Source organism: Sabethes cyaneus, chromosome 2 (genome assembly GCF_943734655.1).
Source record: "Sabethes cyaneus chromosome 2, idSabCyanKW18_F2, whole genome shotgun sequence".
Lineage (NCBI taxonomy): Eukaryota > Metazoa > Arthropoda > Insecta > Diptera > Culicidae > Sabethes > Sabethes cyaneus.
In genome coordinates, this window is record NC_071354.1 from 121,467,011 (window position 1) to 121,483,587 (window position 16,577).

Sequence of the window (16,577 nt, forward strand, 5' to 3'; positions counted from 1 at the left end):
GGCTTTGACATCTTTCTCGCTGATTGTCAGCCACAGCAGCACCTTCTTGGGGAACTTGGTGTGTGAAATGAACCTCACCTCGGAGCTCACTTCCTTCGTACGGGAAGTAAAATACGAAGTGCCCTGCCAATCGTTGCCATTCAAAGTGAGATAAGTCTCGTTGTCCATCGCCACCGCCACATCGCGATTCGCCAGGAAAATCGTCTTGGCCATCTTTTACTCAGCCGCTGCCGCTGCGTTATTGCCTACAGCTCCGAGACCAGTGCACGGGACTACCGCTTCATGTATGTCCATGTTTGCCAGGTACTTGTTCACTGTTTGGCCGGTTGCACCAACCTCCAGGACAAGCGCACGCAGGGACACTTTTCCTTCGGTCTTCTTCTGCAGCTGGCAAAGGGTTCCTTGTTGGCTGGCAAAGGGTGAACACGTGCCTTCCATAACCTCTGTTCATTAACTTCTATTCCTACCTCCACGAGGTGCCGGCTGGGGAGCGCAACTTCGGTTGTCGTATACTAACAGGAAAGGGGGCACAGTGGCTCCCGCCCACATTAAGATGCCCCTAATTAACCTAAGCCCCATCAGCGGGATAAGGACCTTAGGTTAACAGCCTACTGTACCAGAACACAAAAAAGTTACCGAAAATGAAAGAAAAAATCTCTCCGGATTATTGGCAACGACCTTTAGCATGAAAACACGGACACGAATCGGAACATGGAATATACTGACCCTTGCCCAGCAGGGCAAGCTGGCTTAACTTGCAAGGGAAGCTAGCCGCCTGAAGCTTGAACTTCTGATGCTGAGCGAGGTCCGCTGGCCGGGTACTGGCGAACACAGGACATCATCCGGGCAAGTCTTGCTCTACTCTGGCATACGAGGTGAAAATGCTACTCGAGAAAGAGGAGTTGGATTCCTACTGAGCCCAGGGGCACATGCGGCCCTGATGAAGTGGGAACCGATAAATGAGCGAATAATCGTTGCCAGATTCAGAACACGGGTTAGGAACCTTACGGCAATCCAGTGCTATGCGCAAACAGATGCTGCCGACCTGCAGGAGAAAGAGAGCTTCTACAGCCAGCTGAAAAGCGTGGTTGAGAAAATCCCGAAGGGGGACATCCAAATTCACATGGGCGACTTCAACGCGAAGATTAGCTCAAACAACGCGGACCTTGAACGCGTCATGGGACGCCGTTTACAGAATTCTGTGGTAATAACGACATGGTCATTCTTGGATCGCTCTTCCCCCATAGACCAGTACATAAAGTCACGTGGGTTTCCCGCGACGGCCGAACAGAAAACCAAATCGATCACATCTGCATCAGCCGGAAATAGAGAAGGAGCCTTCTTGATGTACGCAACAAACGCAGCGCTGACATTGCATCCGACCATCATCTTGTTATCGCTGAGATACGTCTGCGCGTCGCACGTGTTCAACGACGGGAGGAGAAAGTTGGGTGCCGCTACGACGTTCGCCGATTGGAGAATCCTGAGGTGAAAAGGGCCTTTGTTGAACAACTTGAATCTCGAGCCTCGGAGTTGCCACCTGGTGGAACCGTCGAAGAGCAATGGACCGGTCAAGAACGCCTTTATCACGACCAGTGATGAAACCCTCGGCAAAGCGCGCAGTGGGCGGAGGGAGTGGATTTCGGATGAAACTTGGAGGAAGATCGACGAGCGGAGAGAGGCGAAAGCCGGCATTGAGCGAGCGCGGACCAGATCGGCTAAGACAGCTGCCCGTCAACGATACGCCGAACTGGAGAGGGCTGTTAAACGTGCTTGTAGGCGGGACAAGAGAGCCTGGACTAACTCCCTAGCCGAACAAGGAGAAACCGCCGCTGCCAATGGTGAGATCCGTTTGTTGTACGATATTTCTCGCCGCCTTACTGGTGCCAGGATGAATACAAAGATGCCGCTAAAGGACAGAGCTGGTCAGATATTGACTGAACGTACAGAACAGCTTAAGCGATGGACTGAACATTTTGAACAACTCTTCCGAGTTTCAAATGTCAGAGACCAACAAAACCAGCAGCGCACGACGCCTACAGTTCGTCGAATAAATCGCGTGAACTCGGAGGCGCCATCGCTGGATGAAATTGTAGCAGCCATCAAGAGTATGAAATCCAATAGAGCGCCAGGGATAGATCGTATTTCAGCCGAAATGCTCAAAGCTGACCCATCTTTGTCAGCCCAGATGATGCATCAGCTTTTCAGCAATATTTGGGAAACCGCAACTTTTCCGGTAGACTGGATGCAGGGCACATTGGTCAAAGTCCCTAAGAAAGGAGACCTAACGGAATGCGGTAACTGGCGTGGCATCACTTTGCTCTGTATTACTCTCAAAGTACTCTGTAAAGTAATCCTCAACCGGATCCAGGAGAAGATCGACGCTACTCTCCGGCGGCAGCAAGGTGGATTCCGTGCTGGCCGATCATGTGTAGACCATATCACAACGCTCCGCATTATATTGGAGCAGATCAACGAGTTCCAGGACTCTCTTCTGCTGGTGTTCGTTGACTTCGAAATGGCGTTCGACCGACTCAATCACGAAAACATCTGAGGCGCACTTAGGCGTAGAGGAGTTCCAGATAAGCTAGTCCATCTCATCGAGGCTCAGTACGAGGCGTTCTCGTGCAAGGTTTTGCACGACGGCGTCTTGTCCGACCCCATAAGGGTTACTGCTGGCGTGAGACAGGGCTGCATTTTATCACCGCTTCTGTTTCTCATCGTTATGGATGAGATATTAGTTGGAGCAATTGACAGTAGACCAAATCGAGGATTGCCTTGGAATCCTCTAACGATGGAGCAGCTAAATGACCTCGACCTAGCCGACGACATTGTCTTGCTCGCACAACGCCGAAACGATATGCAGAGCAAGTTAGATGACCTCTCCGAGAGCTCCCAGGCAGCAGGTCTCACAGTCAATGTAGCGAAAACTAAGTCTATGGTAGTGAACACTGACAATTCCACCAACTTCACAGTAGCGGGACAACAAGTTGAGCAGGTAGACGCCTTTCAATATCTTGGTAGCCAAACAACGCCCGATGGTGGTACCAAGACTGATATAGCCACACGCATCAGGAAGGCCAGGGGTGCCTTTGCAGGTCTGCGAAACATTTGGCGCTCAAACCAGATCACTCTACGTACGAAAACCCGAATCTTTAATTCAAACGTTATATCCGTACTGCTGTATGCCTGCGAAACGTGGTGCGTCTCAGCGGAGACAACGCAAAAACTGCAGGTATTCATTAACCGGTGCCTGCGATACATCATTCGTGCCTGGTGACCTGATAACTGGATATCCAATGAGGAACTCCATCGTCGATGTCATCCACGGCCGATAGCCACAGAAATTCGTGAACGTAGGTGGAAGTGGATCGGACACACCTTGAGGAAAGGAGCGAACGAGGTTTGCAGAGAAACAGTCGACTGGAATCCACAAGGACAGCGTAGAAGAGGCAGACCCAGAGGCTCATGGCGACGGAGCTTAGCCAACGACATCCGGGCTGTAGACGAGAACCTGTCCTGGCGACAGGTAAAAGCCATGGCCACCGTCAGCAGTGGAGATCTCTGATTTCATCCCTTTGTTCTGCCTGTCCAGCGAACATGGACACATAAGTAAGTAAGTTCCTCTGCAGCATCCTTTAGAGCTTCTTGTCACTCAGGATCGTCGGCCGTCCGGAACCGCTTTCTTTCGATGCTCTGATCGTTGTCCAATAGTACCAAGATGTTTTAGATGCCGGCACGGGCGTAACGCAACGTGCCGCACGCTATTCGTTTTCGACGCGGCGGGGTACGGTTCTTTGAACGCGCACACTTCTGAACGCGCACCGTTCTTTGAACACGCACACAACTGATTAGCTTCACTGTTTTCGCCATCACGGTGGTTAGAGTTCGACTGATAGAGCTGTACAATTGTTTTGCAAGTAAGCTAATATCACAGACTAACAGACGTAACACTTCGAACAAATTTTCTTACAAAACGTCGTTTCATTGACACCCTCAAATCCTGTAAAAAACACTGGCCTGGAAAATTTAAAATGAACCTTTTTGTTCTAGATGGAATGAGGTTCCAGAGTTAAGTGCGTCTGTTAGTCTGTGCTTATATAATTACCTTCCATGGGAAATTGATCAAACTCAATTAGTTGTCTTAGTTTTTCTTATCAACATCCGAAAGAAGTCCATTTTTTAATACATATGTTACGACAATTGTCTTGTTAGTCGAAGCTAACTTATATACCTTAGGTAAACAGTAATAAAGAAAAATATGTGCATTTGAGATTAGCTTTAACAAACGACAGAAACTAGATTGATTTGACATTAGATTGATTTTTGTTTCCTATTTGTTAAATGCTCAGCCAGGGTTTAAAAAAACTAGGATGGGAGCAGAGCTTTGCGTTAGTTGAGTTGCACTATTGAGCAAAGCCTGTTTATACTGTATCATAAAAGAAAGAATTTAAACCTGTTTGTTTGAGACATAATGAAAAACGACGATCCTGTAGGAATTGGTACGACCTTATTGCCAACATTTAATTCGGACATACGGCGAGGTCGTGCCAAGTTATACTCTTTGTCAAGACAGTCATAATCTGCAATGAAAATTAAAACTAAGAGAAAAATGCACTGACGGAGCACTTCAAATAGTTCATCGTAACAACTATTTGAAATGCTCCACTAAATGTACCTGTTTGTTGCTGAAAATATTAGCAATGCGTTTGCTCGCGGAATAGGTTTCTTGGTTTTTTTCACACTAACTTCGGACAATCGGCGCGGGCGTGCAGTAACGTGATTTTCGAAGAGCTCACCTGGAGAAAAGAATAAATATTTAAATAAAAGTTAAACCATGGTATTCCATCTTTTGACGTAGGACTACGTCTTACGGCAAGTTTTGAGATAGGGTGTCATTCCAAAAAATCGAAAAATGCGAGCGTCACGAAAAATGAAAGGTTTTGAGCGCTAATAGCTCAGCGGTTTTCCGATCGATTTTCAATATTCTTACACCAATCGATCGGAAAATCTTCTAAGAATTGACCCAAATGAAGAAAAGAATGGATTCTTGATGTTGAACTATTGAAAAATTGAAAATAATAAACCTATGTTTTACCAGAATTCTCGCTTCGTGATTGGTTGGAAGATTCTTTACGATGATCTAAACCTATACCAATTTGATATCTATGCTCGGGAAGTAAGCCAAAACAAGTGACTAAGTTTCCTCATTTCAACAAGTTTTCTCAACACCGCGGTTCAACCTAGACCATTTTAATGTCCTTGCTTGGGAAGTACGCCAGAGAGAGTGACAAAGCCCCCTCGTGTCAACAGATTTCTTAAGAACGCGATTAAACCTAGTCCAATTTGATGTCTGTGTTAGGGAAGTGTGCCAGAAAAAATGACACAAGTTCGTCGTCCCAACAGATCGCAAATTCTTTACTGCGAGACGATTAAACCTCGGCGAATTTGATATCTGTCTTGGAAAAATGTGCTAGAGCTGTAGTGTTCGGTTATAATACGACTCTGTATGAATACGCATGCTTGCCGTTTCATTAGAAGTGTAGTGAAAAGATGTGCTGTTGATAAAATAGGATTGAATTGGTAAAATCCTTTCAACGTGGGAAAACATGGATAATAAAAACAATCTTTAATTTCAGTAAGGTAGCAGGAAAGCAATAGTTTGTGTTCTTGATTTTGTTAAATTGTTTTCAAATGCACAATCTTTTGAGAATCGAACGTATGCATTGTTACTACTTTGATAAATGTTACATACAACGCATGTAGCATGTATATATGTTGCATATAGCATGTATACATAAAGAATCGAATAATTACCAGCATGAATACATGCCACTATCACTACAAAGAGACTTACATAGTCCTGCGTCACCTATATATGCGGTCGTGTCTTGTACACAACCCCTCTGATTTTTTCAATTAAAATATAACGAATATCTTGCAAATCGAGCACGAGCATGAGCATGAATAACCACACACATCGTAGTTGCACCTCCGTGATTGATCTGAGCTAGTGAAGTTGCACAGATCAGAACCAGCACATAGCATTTTGAGATAATTTACCATCTTCAATGTACAACAATTCAGTAGCAACGCCTTTAATTAGATCAATAACGGCGCCGGCCACGTCCTTGTGGTTGTTAGGGAAGGGAAGGATTGTTAGTTCAACATTTGCTCTTATAAGGCCGAATTTACCTCTGCACCTCCACGAATGTAACAGGAAGGACGATTATGTTAGTATGATAGGGTATGATCTGGATTCACTGTGGCAAGTGATGGGATCAGGCGATCTATTATAACATAAAATCGATCATTTCCCCAGCGCGAAACCCATGGCAGTCGTAAACATATAACGATATTGAAATGGCTTAATAATCCGCGTAACTATTAAATAGAAGATGTAGCAGCTCAAGACAAATTGTATCACATCAATACGATTGTATCCAAACACGCGTAAATACTCAGATTTTACTTTTTAACACATACGTACTCGATTTTTGTTTTTAGACAAAAAATACATCACGCTGATGTTCTTCCTCGTTATATGACACGATTTTGAAGCATGCACACGCGCGAATATAATAAAGAACACTTTGATTACCAGTACGTTGAGCAAAACCGCGCATAGTATCATCCGTATACTGTTTACCATACCTATAAAAATGGATTTCTGTCTGTGTGTCTCTCTGTATGATCCTTAAAGAATCGAAAACTACTGAAGCGCGAACATTTGTATGTAGGGTTTTTTGGGGCCGAAAAAGGTTCTTATGATGGTTAGAGACCCCTCCAAACAAAACACAAATTTCTGCATAACTCGAGAACTAATCAAGCAAATGGAACAAAATTTGGCATGTGGATGTTGAATGCAAGAATTTTTTTATGGTAAATTGGGACCCCTTCCCATTTTAGATAGGGGGGCTCCTGTACAAATGAAATACAAATTTCCTCATAACTCCAAAACTAATCAAGCAAATGGAAGCAAATTTAGCATGTGTGTGTTTTTGGAGGCAAGAATTTTTTCTATGAGGAATTAGGACCCCTCCCCTTTTTAGAATGGGGGGCTCCCATACAAATGAAATACAAATTTTCTTATAACTTTAGAACTAATCAAGCAAATGAAACTAAACTTGGCATGTGGGTGTTTTGGCAGGCAAATTCTTTTTTTATGGTGCATTGAGACCTCTCCCCTCTTCAGGAGGTAAATTATGACCCCTCCCCCTATAATACGGGACGCTCCCATACAAATGAAATATGTACAAATTTCTTCATAACTAGAGAACTAATCAACCAAATGGAACCAAATTTGGCATGTGGGGGGTTTTGGAGGCAGGAATTTTTTTATGATAGTTTTAGTCGCCTCACTCCTGTGGTAGGGGGATAAGGACTCTCATACAAATAAAACAGCAATTTTTGCGAAACTCAAAAACTAATCGATCTCGAGAAATTTTAGACTCTTCCATAACAAAACAAACAAGATCACCAAAAACTATCAATTAGGAATATTTATTTTCCTACTGACCTCTATTGCTTTCTTTCAGTTGGGTCCGAACGAGCGACAGCGAGTAAGGAGAGAATAACCCCTGCGAAATGATACTTTCCACGAAAACATTTTCCGTGAAATGGTACATCCCGCGTAAAGTTTTTCGCGAAACTCTATATTCATTATTTATTTATTTATTTATTTATTTAGCTTATTGTATCCATCCAACATAATGTCTTAATGAATAAAAATACATAAAAAATAGCACAGTACAATTATCACATTGCGAAGGAGTCAGATGCAGTGATTCTGCGTGAGAAGGTGCTGTTGCTTTCTCCAAACTCGAACAAGTCTTCAACAGAGGCAAAAGTGCGCAACATCGAAGACATGGGTTCATTGTACCCGAACGCAGTACGATGAAACCTTGGTTGAAGCAACGATCCATTCCTCAGGGACCGCGATGGAACTCGGAAATCCAGTAACGACAGCAATCGTGGACAGTCGACATCGTTGTTTAGAAGCTTGGCAACAAAAGTTACCTGTTGAATTTTCCGGCGTCTAGTTAAAGTGTCAATGTTGATCAGTTTACAGCGATCACGGTAAGGTGGGAGATTCATAGGGTCACGCCAAGGCAAGTTGTGTAGAGCAACGCGGATGAATCGTTTTTGGATTCTTTCAATTCTTAAATCCCATGTCAGTTGATGAGGGAGCCAAACTAGAGCTGCGTTTTCCAGAATAGGTCGTACTAGTGAACAATACAGAGCCTTGAGACTGTAAGGGTCGTTAAAATCTTTGGCTATTTTCGTCATAAATCCTAATTGTCTATTAGCTTTGGCGATGATAGCTGACCGATGATTGGTAAAGGTGAGTTTTTTGTCCATCAGAACTCCCAAGTCATTGATTTCTTCGACCCTGTTGAGCTTAACGCCTTCAATGTGATAGTCGAAAACTATTGGCTGTACGGTACGGTGAAATGTTATGACGGAACACTTTGGTACACTGACAGTTAGTTTATTGCGTTTGCACCAATCAACGAAAATATTTAGTAATCTTTGTAGATGATTGCAGTCTTCGAAACATCTCACCACAGTATACAGCTTTAGATCGTCAGCGTAAATAAGTTTACAGCCACCGTCGAGCAATAATGCAACATCGTTGAAATAAATAGTGAACAGCAGTGGTCCCAAGTTACTCCCCTGGGGTACCCCACTTTGGTTACCAAATGGCGATGAAGTACATGCACCTATTTTTACACGTAGCGTTATAGTCAACCGAGAAGTGATGTTCCGCAAAACGGTATACGGCGAAATGTTACATAATCATGGCGAATATTTTAATGATATCCGCTTTATTTTACCAGGCTAAGCAATCGGAGGAGTTGTTGTCTACTTTACTATGAGGAAAATTTGTATATTAAACCACCCATGAGCTCCTCGGAAACTTCCGAAACTCGAGATTGCGACAAAGGAAACCTGTTCTAAAACTACTATCCCTACCATTTCCAAGGAATAAGCATACAGTCACGGGAATCTGGCGACGGCTGGCTGGCTGGTCCTATATGAAACCTTGTTGTTGTTTGTGGCACGTTCGATATTGTGTGATTGTAAGATGATGTTCCTGGGATGATTCCCGTTTGTGATATGTCGGCGGCTCCGTTCTTAACCGTTATGTGTGCAACAGGGTACCCGGGTACTTTTTCAGTTTTAAAATAGTTATAACTCATTCAATTTAAAACATACGTCATTGAAATTTTTCGACATCGTAAGACTCGTTGATCTTAATTAATTAAGGGTTTTTTGGTGCATATCCATAAAAGGGATTAGCAATGAGAGGCACTTGATTTTTTTTATTACGTAGGAGGGCGACAAGGGTACCCGGGTACCCATGAATTGCTATGTTCATAACTTTGGCTATCTTGAACCAATTTGGATGAAACTAGTGGCATTTGATTCGTACATTTATCTAGTTTTGATTAGTTTAAGCATTTGGCCATCATATGACATGTAGTTCCCGGGAATCGGTAATTCCGGAGCAACGTCCGGTAAAACGTGGGAAGCCGCTTGTTTTGGAAGAATATCAGCTTTCAGCAAAGACATTAGCTTAGCTGATTCATCTCATTATATGAAATAGTTTATTGTATGAATTTTTAGAGTTTTTATATCCGCATGACTGATTTTCCTGTAATACAATCAGTTCTCTACCTCACAGCGGACACTCTGTCGGAGTTCCAGATTTTCGGGCCCCGTATGTCTTTTAATGGCCAAATAGCCAGATAATTCAGAACTAGATAAATTAACGAATCAAATGACACCTATTTCATCAAAATCGGTTTAAAATTGTTGATGTTATAACAATATCAATTTTGGGTACCCGGGTTGTCGCCCTGCTAAAGGTGTTTTTCTTGTCGCATACATAACGGTTAAATACATTTCATATTCATTTTGAAATCGCTGAGGTTGCCGCCCAAGTAACCAGTAAGCATTAAATGCTAGTCTATTAACTACACTATATTCACATACAGAACTTTGATTAAATGCCTATTATTCACTATATACTTATATAGAGCTCATATAATGTGAAAAAGGCGAAATAGCGAACTCATAAAATGCTGTAGTGCATCCTTTTAATAAGCATTACTAATGTTTATTTGAAGCTTTATCCAAACGTCACTTTACTTAGCCTGCATTATCGACAATCGCTTGTTGTGGAAAATAGGAAAATAGAAATTTAAGTGAGTGCAAAATAAAAGAAATCATTTCGAAACTACAGAATTTTTTGTACACTCCTTAAGGGAGACGTTGTTTCAGCCTAGTTTCAACAGATTATCGTTGTGTATGAACCAAACCTTTTTTTTTAAATAATAGTGAATGTGATTTAATGAAAGTTACCTTTTCCAAGACTCGAACTCGGGGGTTTCCTTCCCTCTGCAACATTCCATCGTGCCTTTGCTATCTCAACCACGACTGGTTAGGTTAGTGGGTGGAAAATAGTCGTACTTAAACGATTTTTGTGATTGGCGAAGAAAAGCAAAGGAATTTACGAACTATTCTGAGGTAAGAAAATATCAAACTTGAAGTGGTTTAATAGTTACACATGTTTTACTTTCAATTTTAGACACTTTGTAAAACGATAATGAAAACCGAGGTGAAAACCATTTTATAAGGATCGACGAGAAAAGTCTCGGCAGTTACTGATATATTCAAACAAATGCAACAGTCAAACCTCCGTGAACCAATAATCCGACCTCTACTTAAGGCGCTGAACTTCATTAAATCTCAAATCGATGCAGGATGGAACTCTTCATATACCAACACCAGTCAAATTTACTTTTTGGCATGAATGGCGAAGGAAAACTGCGAGAAAAAGCTCCTTTACTGGATGACAAAAACAATCAGGATGAAGTAAACAACATTGGGGGAATAGACGTACCGGACGGAATGGATATTTTTAGTGAAAAACTGTTGTGGCTGAATGTGTTTGGAATGGTTTGACTTGTCTTTCATATTTTTACCAAATGTCAGACATTTTAACACAATGCTGTTCTTTATTACCGTTATTTTTTATAAGAATAAAATGTCGAAAAATGCATTAATACCAAGTTAATACATAATTTTCTTAATATCATAGCTATCTGCCCTGCAAAACTAATGGAATAGAAAAAGACAGCATCTGTTAAGTGGAAGAAGGCACACCCAAAACTTTAAACTATTACTTTAAAAGGAATAACGAAAAATTCTTCTTTTGCTAACAACTTTGTTACTTAAAGAGTAATAGCGTTCGTTGTCGGCTGAATAATAACATACACTAATGCATATTGTATACGTTATACAGTCCAACTATCTGTTATTTGCGCCTGCGCTTTAATTTGGATTCATAGCAAGACTGTTGGATAGCGCTCAATACAAAAACGTTGACTGTAGATGTGCGTTTTATGTTGAATTTGCTAAACGTTACCGTTTGCATCGGGGGACTAGCAGCCCCATTCCTTTCTACAAAAAATGACAGCAACCGCGGGCGTTATTAGAATGCGACTAAAAACTATCATCCGGCACTGTTTGTTGTTTTTTAATTCTAAAGATGATGACACCATTACAATTTGTGCAATCATCAAACCATCTAAGCAACCATTGGGTACCCGTACTGGCAGGAGTATCAAATCGGACATAACAGAGAGTAACGTGAACCACATTTTAAAACACTTAAGGTGCGTTTAGATTGGCAACATGTGGCATGCAACTTGTTCCAAACTGTTCTTCGAAGTTTTCATGAGATGCATAGCAACGTATCACAAATGTTCAAGTGGCGACAGAAACAACATTGAGCAACAACTAGCAACATGTCGCATTCCACATGTTTCATTCGACATGTTGCTAAAAAATTGCCCAGTCTAAAGGCACCTTTACAATATGTTCGATGTTAGCTGCAAAACATGGCTGGCTGCCAGCTCCCTGGTTTGCATCTGTAAAGTGTAGGCGTATTGGTAAACTTTGTTTGCGTATTCCAATACGAAAAAGTGAAACTGCGCGGCCAGAATTTCTGGAAAAAAGCAACTAATTCTGGCTTTAGTTTTCAGATAGTCGCCTAATCAACCCTTTTGCATGGATTATGCGACCTTTTAAAAACTAAAGCCAGAATTATTCATTAACGGATATTTCGAAACCATTGTTGTTTACTGAATTGCAGTACAATTTTTATAGCTAAAGTACAATGTTGAACGAGTACTTAGAACGAGAAATTGTTCTATTAGGCCATATGAATAATATGACTGAAAGAGTTTGCTTTGCATTTCTTATGTAAACCTTGTGGACGAAACAAAGCAAACTCTTTTATTCTTACCGTCCATTGAATTTTAGAATTTCTTTTGCTAAGAAAACAAAAGCTATAGAACTTATTTTCATTTATCCGCTCTGAAAAAATGAATTGGTATTCAACCGAATGTCAATTTTCAAAAGTTAAACTATACTAGCAGCTCTGGCCATGACAAATATATAACCGGTTTCAACTATGGGGTTCGTCTACCAGTTGTGGACCCTTTTCATGTCATCAACCCTTGCATATAATTTTTGGAGCTTATAATTATTTTTATATATATTCGATCTGAAACAAGATTAAGTCAACATATAATACACTTTAATTTTTAAGACATTTTCCGAGTTCGATAATTAATGTCAATATTTTTAGCAAACGAATATTGTTAGTCAAAAAACTGTTATTTTGTAGGACTGCAAACCATAAATCCCAAATTTTAATATTGCGTTTATATCGCAGTTATCTCTTTGAGCGCGTTATTACCGCCGCTGCAGGTGGATTTTTCATAAGTGTCGCAATACTTTAAATATACAGCTCAATATGATATGACAATATTTTTGATGATGTAAATATAACTTTTTGGGCATTTCGTATAATCAATTAACAATTAACAATCAACTTTTCTCTCATAAGAAAAATCAACTCAAGTACAAAAACGGTTCTGGTTATTTTACCCTATCAAGATGCAAACGAACAAAAGTGACGCCGGTCTGCGAATGGATCCATGAAGAGAGGATTTGGAAATTGGGAACAGGTTTTTAAAATCACAACTGCTTGATTCTGGTGCTAGCGTACTCATACGCTAGCGCCGAAATTAGTAAGTGAAGAATAGAGTAATCAGCGAATATCACATCCACACAGCTACAAGAACTTATCTCTAACTAACACATATAGCGCAGTTTGCGAATGTGTGGTTCATTCCAGAGACGCATACATAGATGTAGCTGTCATTTTTCTTGTTACTTTTAGGTTGTTACTCTTTTCGTCTAATGTACGGTCATAAGACGAAAAAAGTAATAGATTATTGCTCAAAAACAACAAAATATTCTCCCCGAGTTTTGCAGCAATGGTGCAAATGGTGCAGCAATAATGGCTGCTTAAAAGCAAAATAAGAAGTTAGATACAAGCTCTTCATTAACACTTACTGCTTGTTTTAATGCATTTGTCTAAATGCTTGTTTGCAATATATTGTAACATTATATGCGCAAATAATGCTCTCTTTAATGTTACACCCAAAACTCGGGGAGAATATTTTGTTGTTTTTGAGCAATAATCTATTACTTTTTTCGTCTTATGACCGTACATTAGACGAAAAGAGTAACAACCTAAAAGTAACAAGAAAAATGACAGCTACATCTATGTATGCGTCTCTGGAATGAACCACACATTCGCAAACTGCGCTATATGTGTTAGTTAGAGATAAGTTCTTGTAGCTGTGTGGATGTGATATTCGCTGATTACTCTATTCTTCACTTACTAATTTCGGCGCTAGCGTATGAGTACGCTAGCACCAGAATCAAGCAGTTGTGATTTTAAAAACCTGTTCCCAATTTCCAAATCCTCTCTTCATGGATCCATTCGCAGACCGGCGTTTCACTTTTTCGTATTGGAATACGCAAACAAAGTTTACCAATACGCCTACACTTTACAGATGCAAACCAGGGAGCTGGCAGCCAGCCATGTTTTGCAGCTAACATCGAACATATTGTAAAGGTGCCTTTAGACTGGGCAATTTTTTAGCAACATGTCGAATGAAACATGTGGAATGCGACATGTTGCTAGTTGTTGCTCAATGTTGTTTCTGTCGCCACTTGAACATTTGTGATACGTTGCTATGCATCTCATGAAAACTTCGAAGAACAGTTTGGAACAAGTTGCATGCCACATGTTGCCAATCTAAACGCACCTTAAGTGTTTTAAAATGTGGTTCACGTTACTCTCTGTTATGTCCGATTTGATACTCCTGCCAGTACGGGTACCCAATGGTTGCTTAGATGGTTTGATGATTGCACAAATTGTAATGGTGTCATCATCTTTAGAATTAACCGTTATGTGTTCGACAAAAAAAACACCTTTAAGTGCTCGACAAGGGTACCCGGGTACCCACAAATTGAAACGCTTGTAACTTTGGCAATTTTTGACCGATTCGGACACTTTTACCACCAAAAGATTCAGGAACTTATCCACTTCCAGTGTGGTTATGACAGAGCCGGAAGTGGTTCATCTGGTTCCCGGAAATCCGGCAGTCCGAGGATGTGTTCCGGAATTAAAGTACTTTTTATATTTTTGGATGTAATTATAGTAATATGGGTGTCCAAAGTTCTTCCAATTACTCCGACAGGTCATTCTTAATTGTTTTAAGACAATACAATGATATATCCTTGGAATGGCCATTCTGCGACAAGTTCCCGTGGGACCTCCTGTGGCCATAAAGCTGTTTGGTTTGCAACACTGGCAATATGGGTGTCTAAATTCATGAAATTACTCCAGAAGGTCATTTTTCATTATTTTGATTCTATCTGATGATTTTGCCACGGCATGGCCATTCCGGAACATATTCCCGTGGGGCTTCACAGTTGTCCAAAACCAAAAATATGTGCGCATTAGAGTTTTGAGTGGGAAAACTTGATTTTAGGTTTATGGAACCTTTGGGAGAGTTTCTTGAAATTAAAAGTTCTATCGTATGGTGAAATTCAAATTTTGAATAATCCCCCTAAAAGTGAAATAAAAAATTTATTTTTCTGCAGCTTCAATATAACACATTGATGAGTTCTGCAAAGTTTTAGAGCATATTATTACAAGAAATTTTGCTGAAGACCGTAACCTTCTATCTCTTCAGCGAAGATAGAAAAGTCCTATTTCTTATATGTGAATCTTCAAAATCAGCTTTTCTATTTCAGCTTTTTTTGTAGTTGTTGTATGATTTTTTCATGTTCTATAAAGTTGTACAAATAGCAAAGATACACAACTTTGCCAAATGTAGTATACCTCTATCTTTGCTTGTTTAGGAACTGTAAAACTTTTGATATAAAAAATACCCTAATTTTGATCCCCAATTACGCGACTATGCGCAGACGGATACGAATGAAACTTCCTGACTTTTTGTAGTTATTTATTTAGTTTCAGATTCATGTAATGTAATTTGTATCTGTTTGCGCATAGTTGAGTAATTCAGGGTCAGATTTAGGGTATTTATTATAACAAAAGTTTTACAGCTCCTAAATAAGCAAAGATAGAGGTATACTATATTCGGCAAAGTTGTTTATTTTTACTATTTGTACAACTTTATAGAACATGAAAAAATCATACAACAACTACAAAAAAAGCTAAAATAGAAAAACTGATTTTGAAGATTCACATATAAGAAATAGGACTTTTCTATCTTCGCTGAGGAGATAGAAGGTTACGGTCTTCAGCAAAATTTCTTGTAATAATATGCTCTAAAACTTTGCAGAACTCATCAATGTGTTATATTGAAGCTGCAGAAAAATAATTTTTTTATTTCACTTTTAGGGGGATTATTCAAAATTTGAATTTCACCATACGATAGAACTTTTAATTTCAAGAAACTCTCCCAAAGGTTCCATAAACCTAAAATCAAGTTTTCCCACTCAAAACTCTAATGCGCACATATTTTTGGTTTTGGACAACTGTGAAGCCCCACGGGAATATGTTCCGGAATGGCCATGCCGTGGCAAAATCATCAGATAGAATCAAAATAATGAAAAATGACCTTCTGGAGTAATTTCATGAATTTAGACATCCATATTGCCAGTGTTGCAAACCAAACAGTTTTATGGCCACAGGAGGTCCCACGGGAACTTGTCGCAGAATGGCCATTCCGAGCATATATCATTGTATTGTCTTAAAACAATGAAGAATGACCTTTCGGAGTAATTGGAAGAACTTTGGACACCCATATTACTATAATTACATCCAAAAATATAAAAAGTGCTTTAATTCCGGAACACATCCTCGGACTGCCGGATTTCCGGAAACCAGATGAACCACTTCCGGCTCTGTTATAACCACACTGGAAGTGGATAAGTTCCTGAATCTTTTGGTGGTAAAAGTGTCCGAATCGGTCAAAATTTGCCAAAGTTACAAGCGTTTCAATTTGTGGGTACCCGGGTACCCTTGTCGAGCACTTAAGGGGTAAAAAAATTCGAAGCCCCCCCATTCCACCCCCTTAAGTGCTACATGAAAACTTATTTTATGAAAAGTTGCAATTCAACTAGTTCTTAGATGTCACGGAGTTTCAGTATCCTTGATCAAAGAAAACTTTAGA

At 40.4% G+C, this 16,577-nt stretch overlaps 1 protein-coding gene across 3 annotated transcripts in view; it reads right to left on the reverse strand.

Annotated features, from left to right (window-relative positions):
* LOC128734148 (muscle calcium channel subunit alpha-1) overlaps positions 1–16,577 on the reverse strand; it is a 1,300,390-nt gene that overhangs the window by 746,262 nt on the left and 537,551 nt on the right. For 2 of the 3 annotated variants that reach the window (XM_053828190.1, XM_053828187.1), the window contains exon 13: positions 4,457–4,583. In XM_053828190.1, coding sequence (XP_053684165.1) covers positions 4,457–4,583 — 127 coding nt within the window. Of the gene's footprint in view, positions 1–4,456; positions 4,584–4,678; positions 4,800–16,577 lie in introns of all 3 variants that reach the window. The other variant, XM_053828188.1, reaches the window with a different exon arrangement.